We start from the raw sequence: 16,311 nt of genomic DNA, 5'->3' as shown, positions 1-16,311 counted from the left end.
TGCCTGGCTGCGGGCTCCAATGCTGCCTGCAGCAAGCGCCCAGCTCACACTCACCCCCTGCTCCCCAGCTGGGGACGGGGCTGCGTGGGCTCTGCCCAGGGGCGCCATCTTTGGCGGGACTGCTTCCCCCGAGGAGAAACGTGAGGGACACGCATTTTTAAAGTTTTACTATTTTTATTTTTCTTTATTATAACCAACTTTATTCCGCTTGTTTTTATTATCTTTCTTTTTAACATCCCCATCATCAGTTTCGAGGAGGCTTTCAGCGCAGGTCGCCTGCCCGTGTCCCGAGGCACTCCCCACACCCTCTCCCCGGGCGGGGGGCGGCTTCTCGCCCTCGCCCCGCCCCTTCACCCTTCCCCGGGCCTGCGCGCTGCAGCCAGCGGCAGGAGCGCGGTGCCGGGAGCGGGGCGGCGGCCGGCGGCGGCGCGGGGTCCGCCATGAGCTTCCTCATCGACTCCGCCATCATGGTCACCTCCCAGGTAGCGGGGCGGGCGGAGGGGGGGCGCTGAGCCGGCCGGGCCGCGACGGGCCGGGCCGGCTGCGGAAGCGGCCGTTGGGACTCTGGGGGGGAGTGGGCGGGGCGCGAGGGCGCGCGTGCGCAGTGGTGGCCGCCGTCTCTTCCTCAGCCTGATACTGGTGTATAATGTCATACGTTAGCGTTGTTGCTCATCTCTTTGCTCTGTTTCGTTTATTTATTTATAAGTTTTCCTCTCCTTTCTCCTCCCCAGCTGTTAAATGTGGATCGTCTGTATGTGAATATGACCGTGTTACCATGCTTTGGCTTACAGGGGGCTCGTGCAATAAATTGCCTTTTCTCGTCATTTTCCTGTCAGCGCCTGCAGCCCTCTCCAACCAGCTGTGCTACCTGCTGTCAGTCTCCAGGCCTCAGTCCTAGCCCAGTTTTGCTCTCAGGGCAGTGAGCCTGGTGGTGCTCGCCCAGCCCTCCAGGAGTTCCTTGCTTGTAGATCACAGAATCAGCTAGGTTGGAAGAGACCTCCGAGATCACCTAGTCCAACCTCTGACCTAACGTTAACAAGTCTTTCACTAAACTGTATCACTAAGCTATACATCTGAAATCTACATCTACACTGTGTTCTGCTGTGCCACTGCTGGCATCCAGTTGCCTCTCATGCACGAGGAAATCACCTACATGCATCCCTAAATTTTTGTCTTTGAAAGTGCCCTGCCTTCACGGGGAGACAGCTCTGGCCTTTCCACGTGCTCTGTCCAAATGCTGTCTTACTGACATACAATGATTCTTCTCTTTGGTTTATTCAAAGATAACTTAAATACATCGTGAATTCTCTTTTGGATTGGGTTCTTCTAAATCGTTACACTTGTTTTCAGTCTTCTGAGGAATAGATGTGGTTACCCAAGGCCTGACAACATAGGCTCCTTTTTCTGGGTTAAGAAGGGTAATTAGTTTGGGCTGCATTGCATAATTTGTATTTATTTTAAGTTTGCAAAACTCTGCAAAATGGCTGGGATGTTAAGTCCATCTCGGGTGTGTTCTGAAACTTAACTAAGTCCTGGAGAGTGCTCTGAGATCCTTTGAAATGCAAAGCATTATTAGCTTGTCCTGCTTCAGCTAGCTTTTCTATGTGGCTTTCTACAACTCCAGATTAAAGTTTGAGCTATTCAGCACTGTCTTTTTCCTACCATAGAGATGCTTTTAACACCCTTTTCCCACATTCTGTCAGAGTATAGTCTGATTTAGTGTTAAGACCCCTCCAGAAAAATCAAATGCATGTGCCATGCTGAGGAAGTAGACTTTTTTATAAGATTTGCATATCACTGCAAGATACATAATGTGGTCATTCAGGTGTTTGCTTTGCCTCCACTACTGTGTTTCCTGTAAAAACTATAAACTTTGCTTCTGTAGATTAGGAGTGTGAAACAAGAAACAGCAGTGCAAAGGTTCTGGCAGGCCAGGAACTGAGGTACTGAGAAGTTAGGAATACAGAGAAAAGCTGTCTTGGCTCAATCTTCTTTAAGATGATAGGCTTTTATACCTGCTACTGTTGAATATTTAAAATATTCTTCTCTACGTGGTACCATGGCAGGGTTAATCTTCTGTAGAGCTTGGGTGTGTTGGTTCAGCTCTGTTCCTTCCATTTCTTTAATCTACAGTCAGGAGTTGAGCAGCTTCATATTCTGCAAGTTGCTGGATATAAATGTCAAGTGCTTCACCTCTTTTGCAGGTGCTGTTCTTTGGATTTGGATGGCTATTCTTCATGCGCAAGCTCTTCAAAGATTACGAGGTAAGAAGGGGCCTTTCATTACAATTCTGTATCTTAAAATTACGCCCTGTTATTGCAATACCCTTAAAACTGCTTCTGGCCTTTTTCCTCTCTTTAAGCTCTCTTATCTTATTCCTAGTTGTCTTTACAGTTACTTTCTTTTTCATTTCCTCTGTGCTTGTATTTAAAAGGCTCCTGGTATCTAGGGAAATGTATTTTTTTCTGGGGCCACTGAGAGTTTCTATATTGGAAACTGTTAAATTAAAAAAAACAAGTGGAGGAAGACCTGGGGTAATAGAAGGTTTTCCCTTTTGCTTGAGTAAGCTTGCCTTACATAATTGTAGAATTTCTGAGTCAAAATCAAATTAAACTTTCACCTTGGTGGGATGTGTTTGTTATGGCTGAATTGTTGAGGATTGGTTGGGACAAAACTGTCTTATCCCTAGGGAGCTGTAAGAAAATATAGTCTAGACAAGAGGTGGCATAAGTACAAGCCACTTTCAACCCCCCGAAGTTTTTCTGATACATATCTTATTTTTAAATCTAAGGTAAAGAGCATGGAGCTCAATAGCAAGGGCCTATTGTTAGTCAAGTTGCCCTAGGGCATTACACGCTTGAAGTCCCTTCTGTGTAAGGCATCTTTGTTAAATATGATGATAGCTTCAAACAGTATAATACTGAGCATCTTCTGGGTTTGCCCTCTGGTTTCTAACAGGCTGTTGTTCTTCCATTTCGATAAAATGCGAGGTGCCTTGAAGCAAGAGTTGTGTGCAATTTTACCTCGTGACTAATTTTTTTTTACTTCAGGGATATCAGGATGCCATTCTATGAAGGGAAATGCCTGAAATCTCTGGCTTATTTTCTTCATTGCAGGTGCGACAATATGTTGTGCAGGTGATCTTCTCTGTGACTTTTGCCTTCTCTTGTACTATGTTTGAGCTCATCATCTTTGAGATTTTGGGGGTGCTGAACAGCAGGTGAGTTTGGGAGCTGACTGAAGGACTAGCCTGCCTAGTGTTCAGCAGCAGCTTCATGGGTAGATGAGATTTTGGTTGCAGAAATTCTGTGAGAAAATTGTCAACAACTCAACAAAGATATTTGAACTGGATTTGTTTGTCAGAACATGAGACTAGAAGCCCTAAATTCCTGATTTTCCATGCAGCCACTTATTGGTGTGGACTAATAGCAAGGCTTTAATCTTTGGCTTTTTCCATTTGTGAAATGAAAGAACAGTTTCTTTCATGGGAGTGTTGTGAAACTTCAGATCATGCTGAAGAGCACATTTTAGATGTTAAGGACTGTAAAAACTGTAAGCACTTTTTTTTTGCATTGGTCAAAACAATAAGATGTGAAGCTAATTGTGGAGTGAAAACTGGGCTTATGTAGTACTACAGTCTTTGTGAATCAAAGGCACATCCTCCCTTGACAGAGGGGCTGGTAAAAACTGAGTACTTCAGAAATCACCAGGAGAGAGAAGGTAGAACAGTAACACGTAGAGGTTACCTGGGATTCCTGTTCATTGTCTCTCATCATACAAGGCTAAGAGAGCAATCAAAGGAGTTGAAAGGCACGAAGTTCAAAACTGATAAAAAGGTAATGGTAGTTTTGACTGCACGTTATTAATCTGTAGAGCTTGCAGTCAGAGAGATCACTGTGGAGAATGCTTTCATGAGCTTCAATAAAGGGTTGGAAATCAGTGTAGATGAAAATGTCTGCCTCTGAATTAGCTAGGGGAGAGGTGACACGGATCCTCTGATGTTCTTCTTCCCTGAGGAATGAACAGGGTATGGGTGTGTATTGGGAACTGGACATGTATTTTTCTGTGAAAACTAAGTGAAAAGTCAATTCAAACAAGATGAATATCTTCTTGATTTGGCTAATATCTTTTGGTCAGAGGAGTATTGATTGTGTGTGTGTGTGTGTTTTAAACTCTTGGCAATGTCTTGTATGTGAAAAAATGCACTTTGAAACATACCAAGTTGTGAACAGTAAGTATTTTTAATCTTTTCTATTTGAATTAGCCATTTTTGACTCGGCCATTCATTTCAAAATTAATTATTTCTTATACATCATTTTGACCTAATGTTCAACTAGGCAAGTAGTACACCAGATGAATCATGATGCAACCAGCATTAATCACTTCAGAAAATAGAGTATTTTTGAAAATAGCAGATTTTTCGGGGTAGTTGTTAGTTTTGAAATACGCATTCTTGAGCTGTGTATGGTGGAAAAAAAAACAAAACCAACAGAATATGCTACATGCTAGGCCAATATTATCCAACGTATGATTTAGTTGCAAGAATTTCATTGAGATGTGATTCTTTGAGAAATTTTCTGTGTTATAGCGTGCTGATCTGTATTTTGGCTTTGTTTTAGCTCTCGATATTTTCACTGGAAGCTGAACCTGTGTGTCATTTTGCTCATCCTAGTCTTCATGGTACCCTTCTACATCGGTTACTTTGTTGTGAGCAATATCAGATTATGTGAGTACTTGGTTTACACAATGGGGCTGCTAATTTGAGACTATGCATACAAGTGAGATTTTTTTTTTTTGAGAGAGGTGTCACTATTCCTGTATTTCTATTCTTCCCCTAACTTTTTCCTAGCTAGTTAACTTCTGCGTGGAACTTAGTGCCTGAGCATTAACTATTTATTGAATAGTTAGGGGATACTTTACCTGACCCCAACACATGTAGCTTTTCTTTCTGGGTTTTGACAAAGATTGGTGCTTGGGAGTAATGTTACTGGAATTTGTTCCTTTACAATTTTAAGCTTGCAGCCAAGCCTGGGAGACGTTGGCAAGCCTGTGTTCTGTTAAGGGGTAAAAGAAATAAGGCAGGAAAGCTCAATACATGACCTTTTTTTTTTTTTTTTTTTTTTTTTTTTTTTTTTTTTTTGGTGTGTGTGTGTGTGTGTACTACTGTCTGGTTGAGGCCTCTTCCATGTGCTAATGCACATTTAACCTTAAGCTATTGATACTCATCACACTCAGGTATATAGGTTGGGAGTATTAAATATGTAGTTTTGGCATTATAATGAAGTTTCCAAGTTTCATGTTCAACGTCTCACAAGAAAGATGCAGCCAAGTGGTTCCCTGTTCACAGCACAGGCATCTTTGTGCATCCCTAGGGAAAAGCCAAAGTGGTGTGTCGCTGTGTTAGCTCTTTCAAAAGGTGGTGGTGTCTCGAGCAGGAGTTTGGCAGGAAGTGAAGGGGTGCATACTGCTAGCTCTGGGTTTGTCTGGTGGCACCTGTTTTGGCTACCTGTGTTCAAAGCAGCCTTTGGACCAATGTTTAGTGATTTTGCAAGCTTGAAAAAGCCTTAAAGGATGAACTTCTTTAAAGCGCTGTTTTTGTTTTTTCCTTTCCATTAGTGCACAGACAGAAACTACTTTTTGCATGTGTTCTATGGTTGACATTCATGTATTTCTTCTGGAAGCTGGGGGATCCATTTCCCATCCTCAGCCCAAAACACGGTGAGTTGCGTATCTTTGTTCATCCCTTTCCTCCTGAAAATAGTCTTTGCTAATCTGACCTTTATCTTGGAGCTTTAATTTAGCTCTACATTTGGGACTGTAGAAAGTAGTTCTTGCAACTCGGTCTGATTTGAAACATGGAATCTGAATGTTGTCAGACAGAAATAGTTGGATATACCTGAATTATTTGCATAAGTTTTCTCCCAGTACCACAGAAAAACTTTAGGGAAGTGGATGAGTCCTAACAGCCTAAGGTCTGCAGGAACACTGTACTTCTTGAGGAGTTTCCTTCATATCCACAAAACGTATGACGTTTTGTGGCTACAAGTTGATCGCAGTTTTTCTTCACTTGTTATTTTTCTTGTGGAGACTAATGTACTCTAAAAATAGAATTGACAAGCAATCCTTCATCTGAGTGTTGTCAGTCTGATTATCTTTTTTTCTTTGTGACTGAAATCAGATCAATTTAACATAGGTGGCTGACAGGCCAGTTGATGAAACATGGCAGAGTTCCAAACAGCAGAGCTATTTAGACTGTAGCTAGCAACGTGTCTGGCAGGGCATATTAGCTTCGGTACAGCTTCGTACACCACCTGAGTCCACAGACAGCACAGTTGCATGGTACTAGAATGTGAGGTGATAAGTCCTGCTGGATACCGGAGCTATTTATATGCAGAATTAGCTTAGGTATCTCTGCATTGCACTCATGGAATCAAGAATATTTATAGTGTGAAGATACTGTGTGGACCTGGAATAGTTGGGGTCCCGACAGATCTTTTCAGCATGTGCATAACTGAGGCTTTCTACAGTCTTGTAAGGGACACCTGGGTGTGCTTTAGACCTAGAAAGGACTAGTTGTTACCTGGATTTCCTGTGTAACTTATCCTGCCATTATCCCCAGTGCCAGAGAATTGTTTCTGTGTTTTTCTCAACAGGAAAGATTCAGGCAGTTTCACTTAAATTGGTTAACGTGTCTGTCAGCATAGATATCCATCAGCTTAATCTCTCTATTCTTTGTGAGGCTACTTTATTTCGTGCTCATTTATAAGGTTAAAAATCGAAGGATAACAATTGCTATAGAGTCTGCTCACCCTTTCCTCTGTGATCCTGAAAGTTACCTAAGAGAAAGTGTGTATCTGTGTTTTATAATTGTGTCATTTGCCAGTGAAGTACAGTAGCTTGTAAATAGCACAGATCACTCTGCACAGTGTTTCGTTGCCAAGAAAAAAGTGTATCCACTTCAACTGCAGAAGGAGCTTGACTTGGCAGAACATAATAACCCAATGGGAGTTTAGCTATAGGGTTTAGGTAATCCCAATTCAGACTGCTGAAAAGGTTCTGTGGAATTGAGTAACGACTGCAGATTTCCATAACTGGTAGTGTTTCTCTTGTTTCTGTTTTTTATCTTCTGCTTTACAAGATAGTACCTCCACTTAACAGCTACACAGTGCCTTATCCTGCCAGGTGTAGACAGAAGTTAGGAGGAAAGGATACTGAACTTCTTGTCCTGCAATACTGCTGGGGTGCTGATGTACTGACAAGGCAATGGCAGGGCTTTGTCCTGATTCAGATGTGTAGGATCCTGTTGTGGAAGCCCTTTAAAGTACATGCACTGGCTTCCTTAGTTGGAGTTGCTTTACCTGGGGATGGTGTTGGCACTGTGCTGCAGCTGGTAAATGCACTGGGCACCAGGGCTCTGTGTCAGGAGCCCTAGATGATGTAGTATGACTATATGCAGTTTGTGTAGTAGGACTTTGTAGACTTGAGTTTGGGAGCTCAGCGTAGAGAGGTTATTCCTTACTTGGATTACGTACTGGTGTGAGACCCTTATCTTCATCTGAGGTTATAAAGCATGTGTTTTATGTGACCTGATCACAAGAGCAGGGATGCTGTGAATGTTATGGGGGAGCATTGCTTTAGCTGGTGGAATGTCGTATCATTTTGAAGGCACCTCTGTTTTAACTGCTGCTATCTGACAGTGTGTGGGGCAAAAGGCCAGTGTGTTGTAGCACATTCTGTAGCTGGTGTAAATCTCTGTGCAGCTGCACATGACTGGGTGTCTCAGTCTCCCTTTGTCAAGTCCTTTTGCTGTGTTTTCATCATTTATTCCTCTTCTCTGAAGCATGAAATGCGGCTTGGCGCTTGGCCATCTCAGCTTTGCAACCATGTAAGCTCCAAATGTGCTGTGTGTAGCAGCTACTCTATAAGGAACTCTCTAAAAAGTGAGTGATGCTTAATAGCACATGGCACTGTGTCCTGAGAAGATGAGTGGAGCTCTGTGTAGGCTGGGAAGAATAAAAGTGATCTCAGTGCTTGCTGCTGGTTGCAGCACAGGGTTGACCTTCATGCTGTTTAGTGAATATATGTTTAAAAGTTCATCTTGTGTTCAGACAGAATGCCTGCTTTGTGGTCACCTCTACTGACTTAAAAGCACGAGTTGCAGCAGATACGGGGAGGATGTCTGATGGTTGGTAGGATAAGGCTTCCTCGCTATGGTCCAGAGAGGTTTTTTTGGGCCAATTTGCCAGGAGCAACTCCTTTAGTAATTCTAATCCTGTTTTTTGCAGAAGTGGCTTTGCCGAAGATGCCTGCTTCATAGTGTCTGGCAGATAATCTGTCTTCCCACCTCAGCAAAGTCCAATCACTAGTGTTTTAATAATTTAGGACCACAGCATCGACCAGTAGTCCCCTTCAGATCACTCTGAAGCTTCCTCATAGCCTGAGTTTCCCATCCCTGTTTTTAAGCATGGTAGAAAGTCTCCATCAGAAAATGTCACCTCTTTGTTTTCGTACTCTGTGTCTATTCTTCATATTACCTCTGGTCGTTGCAGCGTGAAGGTAGCTGGTTTCATTAGACAGCTCTGTATGTGTATTGTTTCATGAAGGCACCAACTTGGGGATTAGATGATCTTTCAAGGTCCCTTCCAATCCCTAACATTGTGTAACTGCGGAGCAGAATGAAGAGAGCAACTGGTTATTGATGCTGTGTTTCTCATCTCACAGGAATTCTGTCTATAGAACAGCTCATCAGCCGCGTGGGTGTGATTGGGGTGACACTCATGGCTTTGCTGTCAGGATTTGGTGCTGTCAACTGTCCATACACTTACATGTCCTACTTTCTCAGGTAATTGCAGCCTTGTGAAATACTTTGTCCACCTTTTGAGATTATTCTGCTTTTCCTGGTGGATTGACTGAAGTGTTTTGTTTTGTTGCCATTTTCCCATCCTTTAGGCTTTTGTGACAACTTTTTGTTTTCTATGCTCTAAGTATGCTGACTCTAGCTATTGCCATTTTCCATCACTGGAGTGTGTTCTATTCATACAAGTTTCTCTCTTCCTTGTTCCATAAGCATATTTGTGTTTCCCCTGGAATGGGATAGCAGGCCTAACTGGGTGTCTCCATTTTGCAGGAATGTGACAGATGCAGATATTCTCGCTTTGGAGCGACGACTCCTTCAGACTATGGATATGATTGTTAGCAAGAAAAAAAGGTGAGAAGTCAGCAGTAGCATGAGACGATTTATTTCAAGAGTTTGCAGTCAGCATGGTGTAAGATAGTCTTCAAATTACCGAAACTTTTAGTCTTCAGGGCTAGATGTTCCAGTAAATCAGGTGGCTGAGTGAGGTGGGAGCTGTACGGTTTATTTTTGCATAAGCAACTTTGGTTTCTTCCTAGTCCTGTGCTCTAATATCACCCTTTCTTACCACAGTGGCACAGATTAGGCTTCCCAGACAAGTTCTCTCTGATGGCAACTTGACTAGTCTAAGACATGTACTTTTCTCTCCTGATGAATAAATAACCCTTAATCCACCACAGTCGGTCTCTCTTACTGGCAGTTTTGGTACAGCAATTAGTTCACACATATTGAAGTTTCTGGGTCAAAGCTGAAGCACACTAGTGAGCTGGCGTGGACACAGCTATATAAACCTTGCCATTTGCAAAAATATTAGTTAAGTTCAGTGGATTCGCAAAACGTTGCTAATGTGAATGTAGTGTAGTGTACAGGCATCCTGCCAGAACTCTGCTGTTGTTGATCTAGCTTATTCCCTGCACCCCAAGTGAAAAAGCTACTTTCAGAAAACAATGTACTTGCATTTACACTAAAAGAATTTTTGTGTGCTGTTACAAATGGCATATTTCATGCCTTACCAGTTGTACAGAATAAATAAAATTATCCATGTCTCTTCGAAGGTCTGTGTGTCTGACATTGAATTCTCATGACAACCCCCAAATCTTTACTTTTGGTGCACTCATGTTTTAATGGAACCTTTTAACGTATTACAAGGTAGCATAACCTTGCTGAATTAGTCACCAGCATGCATATGTGCTGATCAGTATTAGCATATGAAAGTGTAGTCAAAGCATATCTTCTTTCTTCCCTTTTGGAAATGTTAAGTGGTGAACAAATGTTAACTCAGTATGTGTGGTGATGTGTGAGACAGTAAGTAGAGAGAGAATTTATTTAAATGGAGAGGTTTAATTGATTGATATAATTGACTGGGAGCATAACAACATACTGGCACTGGAGCTGAAAGATTTCTGGGTAGTGCTGCTTCCAACTGCTCTTTTGTACAGCATTTTTTGGACCTCTGATCTGGGGGAGGGTCACGTGGGGTTAAAAGTAAGGATTTCTGGGACTAGCATTTTCTGGAGATAGTTGTTGAAAGTTGTTTTCACTAATTCATTTTGCACAGGAATTATTGTTCTGTCCTTCCTGAGTGTACTCAGTTGAAGCATTATAGAAACTTGCCTTTAACCTTGGAGGTTCTTTATGCTCATCCTTGCAGAACTAAGTCTCAAGTTCAGAATGCCTAAGTTATGTGACACCGTTGCTTTATGTTACCTCATATCAAAGTCAAATCAGAGCACCTGAAATGGATATATCGCATATATCATACTTCACCTTGACATAGATGCAGTTCTGCTGCAATGCTGTTGTTCATTTGGGATGGAAAGGGGGAACCACGTACTGGACAGATAACAAGGATTAAAAATGCAATTATTGCTTATATTTTGCAGCTACTGTGAGGAATTAGATTATTTTAGATCTCTGTTATTTGCAGTCTATGGGCATATGTGCTGTGAGGAGTGCCCCATGGGTGTTTCTTCTGTGTGTGAAGAAGTGATTTATTATTATTTTTTTATTACACTGCTTATCAACAACCTTGTAGAGGGCTCAGTGCCAAATTTAGTGATGCTGGCTGCAGCTACAAAGAAGGGACTGAACACTGTCAAACTGGATTGCCTTGACAATCCTATGAACAGTTTTCAGTTGAGGAGTAGATGGATAGCTGGCTTACAAATCTCAGTAGAGAGAAATGTAAGTGAACAAGGCCAGAAGCCAACAGTGCTTTTAGGAATTATGCTGCAGTACACATGAGAGTGTGAGGGACAATATGCAGCTGCTGCTGTAGTATTGGATGAGTTTTAGAAGTCATGTTCAGTTCACTGTGAGCGTCCAGTGGTTCAGTCCAATAATGGATTTATGTGTTTCTGCTTCATAAGAGCTTGTCATGCAGCCTAGTAGTGAGTGACAGCATATCAGAGAGTGCTGCTGCAAACCACCCAGTGCTCACGCTTCTCTGGAGGAGGCGGAACATGATAGAGGTGTCCAAGGGGAGAGAGGGGCATGAGAATTTTTTCAGTTCCTAAATTTGAGTTAGCACAGTCATGTGTTTGAAGAAAGTGACTAATCACGTGACTGAGAAAGCCATTTGAATATTTACTTTTAATTGGATGTAAATCCCTTCAAGCGTTGAAGCAGAATTCTGAATAGAAGTCTTAGGAAGTGTCTCATTGAATCTTGCTTGATTAGATCTGGGCTCTATTCCAGAGCTAATCAAGATAATGTTATGAAGCAAGATTGGTGCTTAGGGAAATAAAAAGGCGGCATCTGTTTGCAGTGAATTTAGTTTAACAGTGTCTTCTGAGGAACTGTTTTTTTTTTGGTTGTTGATGTTTTTGTTGTTGTTTTTTTCTTTTCTATAAAAAGACTTTAGGAATAAAGTCTTGTGTTTTCTGTTCTTGCAGGATAGCAGTGGCTCACAGGACAATGTTCCAGAGAGGAGAAGTGCACAACAAACCCACTGGCTTCTGGGGAATGATAAAAAGTGTTACAACATCTGTTGCAGGCAGTGAAAGTATCCTTCATCTGCATGCTGGCACCTGCCCTGGGAGGCGGCTCCAAGTCTTCATTTCTTTTGAAAGGAAGAGCCGTAGATAAGCGGGTTATGAAGCACTTGTGTTTCCACACATTCTAAGGTCAGAGTGAAAGTCTTCATGGCTTCTGGGAAGTTTGCTCTCTAGCACTGTATCGTCTCACCTTTTGCCCAGGGATTGAACACACAGTTTTACAGAGACACTTGGGAGTTGTATGCTGCTGCCCGACCATATAAATGTGCTGTTACATTACCACAGTCGAGGTGTACAGCAGGTTGCAGGACATATGTACACACTTGCTGTGTCACATTGCAGATGTCTACCCTGTCACAACACTGGAGTGGGAGGAAGTTTTCTGTTCTGATGTATCCTTGGCTCACGCAACTTACCTGCTTGCATATTTTTTTCATAACTTGAAATACAGTCTTCCAGGGTGGAGAATTAGTGGCATAGTTGGGCAAAACAACAGCACCGTCTGAGGTGCAGAAATAATTTACCCAGCCCATAGTTGGCTTTTTGGCTGTGTTGGCAAGCCATGAGCAGTTTCACAAAAAGGTGGATAAGAGCAGGTGAACAGACATTGTTCTGCCCATGTGAAAGGGGTAGAAGGAATTCAAGAGCAATTACAAGGCTCTGTATTTCTCTAACTTGCTATTGCCTACCAAGAATTTTTTCCAGACCATTTCAAGTGCACAGTTTGTATATTTAAGGCCAAGGAGTCCTCTTCCTTTCCTTTTCCACTGGCTGTTAAAATCAAAATTTTGCTATTTTACTAGACTTTTCATGATAGTCACTAATTTCCTGGGGCAGTTAGGCAGTGGCAGTGGTTTTGGTTTTGAAGATGATGGGAGAGTGACATATAATGTACTCTGATGACAAGGGATACTGATCACTTTGGAGCAGTGGTCTTAGAGAGCTCTGGTTCTGCACCATGTTCCCTAGGCAGAGGAATAAAGAGCTTGTTGTTTAACTGCCTAAATGCTGTCTGTTACTTGCCTTCTTAAAATAGAGTACTGTGCAAGATAGGTATCCTTGAGATTTCTTTGGGTGCATTAGGACCCTTGGTGCAAGGAGCACTAAGACTGAATCAGAAAACTGATCTGGATCATAAAAGTAGTCAGACTATTAGACGTGGCTTATGGGGTGAAGGCAGGGAATGTTTTCTTTTTAATTAAGAATTTCTGATGTATGCTAGCCTTGACTATGCTGGTTTGCCAGATCTGTCCCTTATCCAGCAAGAAGTGGATGCCCTAGAAGAGCTGAGTCGGCAGCTTTTTCTGGAAACTGCTGACCTGCATGCAACAAAGGTACAAACCAAAGTAACTGCCCAGATGGGCGCTGGGGGCCAGAGTGGCTTGAAAGAGAATGTATGTTACAGGAAATTGTAAGCTGTTTAGTAGGTGAATGTTGAAATATTGTGATACGGTGGAGTGAGAATCTGTTTGTTTAGTTTCGGGTCTTGATGACAGTTTATTTCCAGTTTAGATATACGTTAGAGCATGCCCCTTGTTCCTAAAGTCATTCAGAAACCTCTGAATTTAGAGCTGTAGAAGGATAAAGGTGTAGTTGCCACTGTTGGTGCACCATTAAAATGTATGGTGTTGTGTTGTGGGTGATCATGGTAATGATATTTTTCTTTGTGCTCTGTTTCCCCCTCCTCCCTTTTGTATCTCCAGGAGAGAATAGAGTACTCCAAAACTTTCCAGGGAAAATATTTTAATTTTCTGGGTTACTTTTTCTCCATCTACTGTGTCTGGAAAATCTTCATGGTATGTAAATTATTTACCGTGATTTATATGGATGTATGCAAGTGTCATACCCTGCATAGATTACGCTATATGTGCACTGCATTAAGTAAGGTTCTAGTCTACTTAAAACCTTGCTTCTGGAAATTCTGAATGAAAATATCACATTTTTTTAAATAAAGCTCTGCATCTGTCTTTTTGGAGAACCTTAGGCAAGTATTTCTTAGGTGTGTGTAGTTTTGCACCTTTTTAGAGTACCCAGCTGCTCCTCCCCTCAGTCATGCAAAGCAAGAGTCTCACAGGTAGCAGCGAGGTGCACTTTTTATGTACGTGTTTGAATGTAAATCCATCTCTGTCTTGCAGGCAACTATCAATATCGTCTTTGACCGTGTGGGGAAGACAGATCCAGTCACAAGAGGAATTGAGATCACTGTAAATTATTTGGGAATCCAGTTTGATGTGAGAATTTATTAATCCTTACACTCCTTTCAGTAATTCCTACCTTAAGTAAATAAAATCATACTGCCAATAACGTAGGAGTGATAGAGCCCTGAGAATGCATCTTTGGCTTCCAACTTATGGAAAAGGAAAGGAAAATGCACCATGAACTTCGTTTTTAAACTGATATTATGCTGGGAGGGTGATGTGGTCTTGCCAGAGAGGCAGTGATGTGCGTGCTTGTTTTGGGCAAATAGAAACATGCTAGTTGCCCTGCTTAGATGAATATATTTATCTGCAGAGTAATTACATTTGCCTGTACATGTAGACGTTCCGTAATCTGCACTTTTAAAATCTATCCCTATAAGTACAGGGTTCTTTGTGATTTGTGTAAGTTATATCTATATTTCTTGTGTGTTAAAAGTAATCGATTGCTATTATAATTTTGAAAATGTCTGTTATGTAAACTTGTCTGCAATGGATATCAGTGCAATTAGAAAACAAAGAGATCCTGAAGAATTGGCAGCTATACAATGTGGTGTAAATGGGGTTAGTGTTAGAGACTTAACTGTATTTCTCTTGTTGATACAGGTGAAATTCTGGTCTCAACACATTTCCTTTATTCTCGTTGGAATAATCATTGTCACCTCTATCAGAGGCTTGTTAATTACACTTACAAAGGTAGGTTTGGCCAGGACCATCTTACGTGTTTTTTGGTGAGGAAAACTGTTATCAGGTCTTTAACTTTAGACAGAGCATATACTGTGTAAACGTTCAGTACACACTTATGTTTTTAATATCTGAATGTAAATCCATGCAGAGGGAGGCAAAACATCTTTTGCACTGTATTTCCCCAGTCAGTTTTTATTGTTATTCTCAGGAAGAAATGTAGATGTTCAATGTGATGTTAAATGTAAGCATGGGTTCAAAATGATGCTATAGCCAAGGTTTATTAGTAAAGTTGCTGAGATTGTGATTAAAAGGATTTAGATGGCCTAATTTGAATTGCTAGTTCTTTTTATCAAACTGGGAAGGCATTAACTTGAGACATGTGACTTATCATGATGACCTGACTTTTGATGCCTAAGCTTAAATATGAATGTATCTTTTTATGACTTCTATTATGTGGTGCCTGCCACTGGCTTAGGAGATTCATGTTTAAGAATGCAGGTTTCTGAAAGTAGGTACAGGCACTTCTCCAAAAAACATGCCTATGTTTTTTTTTTGTTGTTGTTGTTTTTGTTTTGTTTTGTTTTGTTTTTTTAAATCTACTGAATGGCATGCTGCTTTCATGATATCGTAAGGAATCATTGTTGAATTACTTATTTCCAGTACTTTCTTTTTTTTTCTAGTTCTTCTATGCCATTTCCAGCAGCAAGTCCTCCAATGTTATTGTACTGCTTTTAGCACAGATCATGGTGAGTATGCAGAACCATACATATAACACCTGTATACTTTTATGTGTATGTACACATTTGTGTGCATATATATGGAGATAATAGTCTTTATGTGCTGACCCATCTTAACCACATAGCCAGTTGTGAAACAATTGCTAGTTTATCTTTTTTTAATTTACAGGGTATGTATTTTGTATCATCAGTGCTCCTGATTCGGATGAGTATGCCTCTGGAGTATCGCACTATTATAACAGAAGTCCTGGGAGAGCTCCAGTTCAACTTCTATCATCGTTGGTTTGATGTGATATTCCTAGTTAGTGCACTATCCAGTATCCTCTTTCTCTACTTAGCACACAAACAAGCTCCAGAAAAGCATATGGCCCTCTGAGTAAGGACTGCAGTCACTCACTGCTCTTTTGTCCTTTCTGCTGGACTGCTGCATCTCCTGTGGACTGCAAAACTTGAAGAGAGCCATGACTGTTCTGTACATTCCAGCAGTGTAACTGGCTCTTTGAACTTCCACAGGTCTTCAATCAAGCCCTGTGGCTCATTTTGTTTAGGTGCCACAGCCTGAAGGAAAGGGAACGCACAACTGAATGTGAGATAATTCATTGCCGAGGAATAAAGGGAATCCATAGTACACCAGTATCTAGGGGGATCAGAAATTACATAATAGGCTGTCTGATATAAGACCTCTTGGTTTTAGAAGAACATCTTCATAGAAGGCATCAAGGAAATGTGATTTTTCTTTTTGAAAAGCAACTCATAATTGGGATTCAGAGGATGATAATTCCTGAACTGGTTGTGGGTGTCTGTGGAATTAAATAAGCTTTTGTAATATCTCATGCAAGCAT

The 16,311-nt window shown here is 41.5% G+C and overlaps 1 protein-coding gene across 1 annotated transcript; it reads left to right on the top strand.

Moving 5' to 3' along the window:
* Nucleotides 1-235: 235 nt before the first annotated feature.
* On the top strand, nucleotides 236-16,302 carry GPR89B (G protein-coupled receptor 89B). The gene is made up of 14 exons (XM_084506190.1): nucleotides 236-482; nucleotides 2,205-2,264; nucleotides 3,117-3,220; nucleotides 4,620-4,726; nucleotides 5,617-5,718; nucleotides 8,722-8,842; nucleotides 9,128-9,208; nucleotides 11,749-11,858; nucleotides 13,096-13,184; nucleotides 13,554-13,646; nucleotides 13,986-14,081; nucleotides 14,652-14,741; nucleotides 15,413-15,478; nucleotides 15,639-16,302. The coding sequence occupies exons 1-14, from the start codon at nucleotides 441-443 to the stop codon at nucleotides 15,843-15,845; spliced, it is 1,368 nt and encodes a 455-aa protein (XP_084362316.1). The 5' UTR covers nucleotides 236-440; the 3' UTR covers nucleotides 15,846-16,302.
* Nucleotides 16,303-16,311: the final 9 nt, after the last annotated feature.

This window comes from Aythya ferina (genome assembly GCF_964211825.1).
Source record: "Aythya ferina genome assembly, chromosome: 1".
Classification (NCBI taxonomy): Eukaryota; Metazoa; Chordata; class Aves; order Anseriformes; family Anatidae; genus Aythya; species Aythya ferina.
The sequence above is the reverse complement of the archived record's forward strand: the minus strand, read 5'-3'. Positions and strand labels throughout refer to the sequence as shown.

Excerpts from the sequence above, each read along its gene's own strand:
- GPR89B (XM_084506190.1), top strand. The coding sequence starts at position 441 with ATGAGCTTCCTCATCGACTCCGCCATCATGGTCACCTCCCAG. Across the intron at positions 4,727-5,616 it reads TGTGAGCAATATCAGATTAT|TGCACAGACAGAAACTACTT; the intron begins GTGAGTACTTGG and ends CCTTTCCATTAG. Across the intron at positions 9,209-11,748 it reads ATTGTTAGCAAGAAAAAAAG|GATAGCAGTGGCTCACAGGA; the intron begins GTGAGAAGTCAG and ends CTGTTCTTGCAG.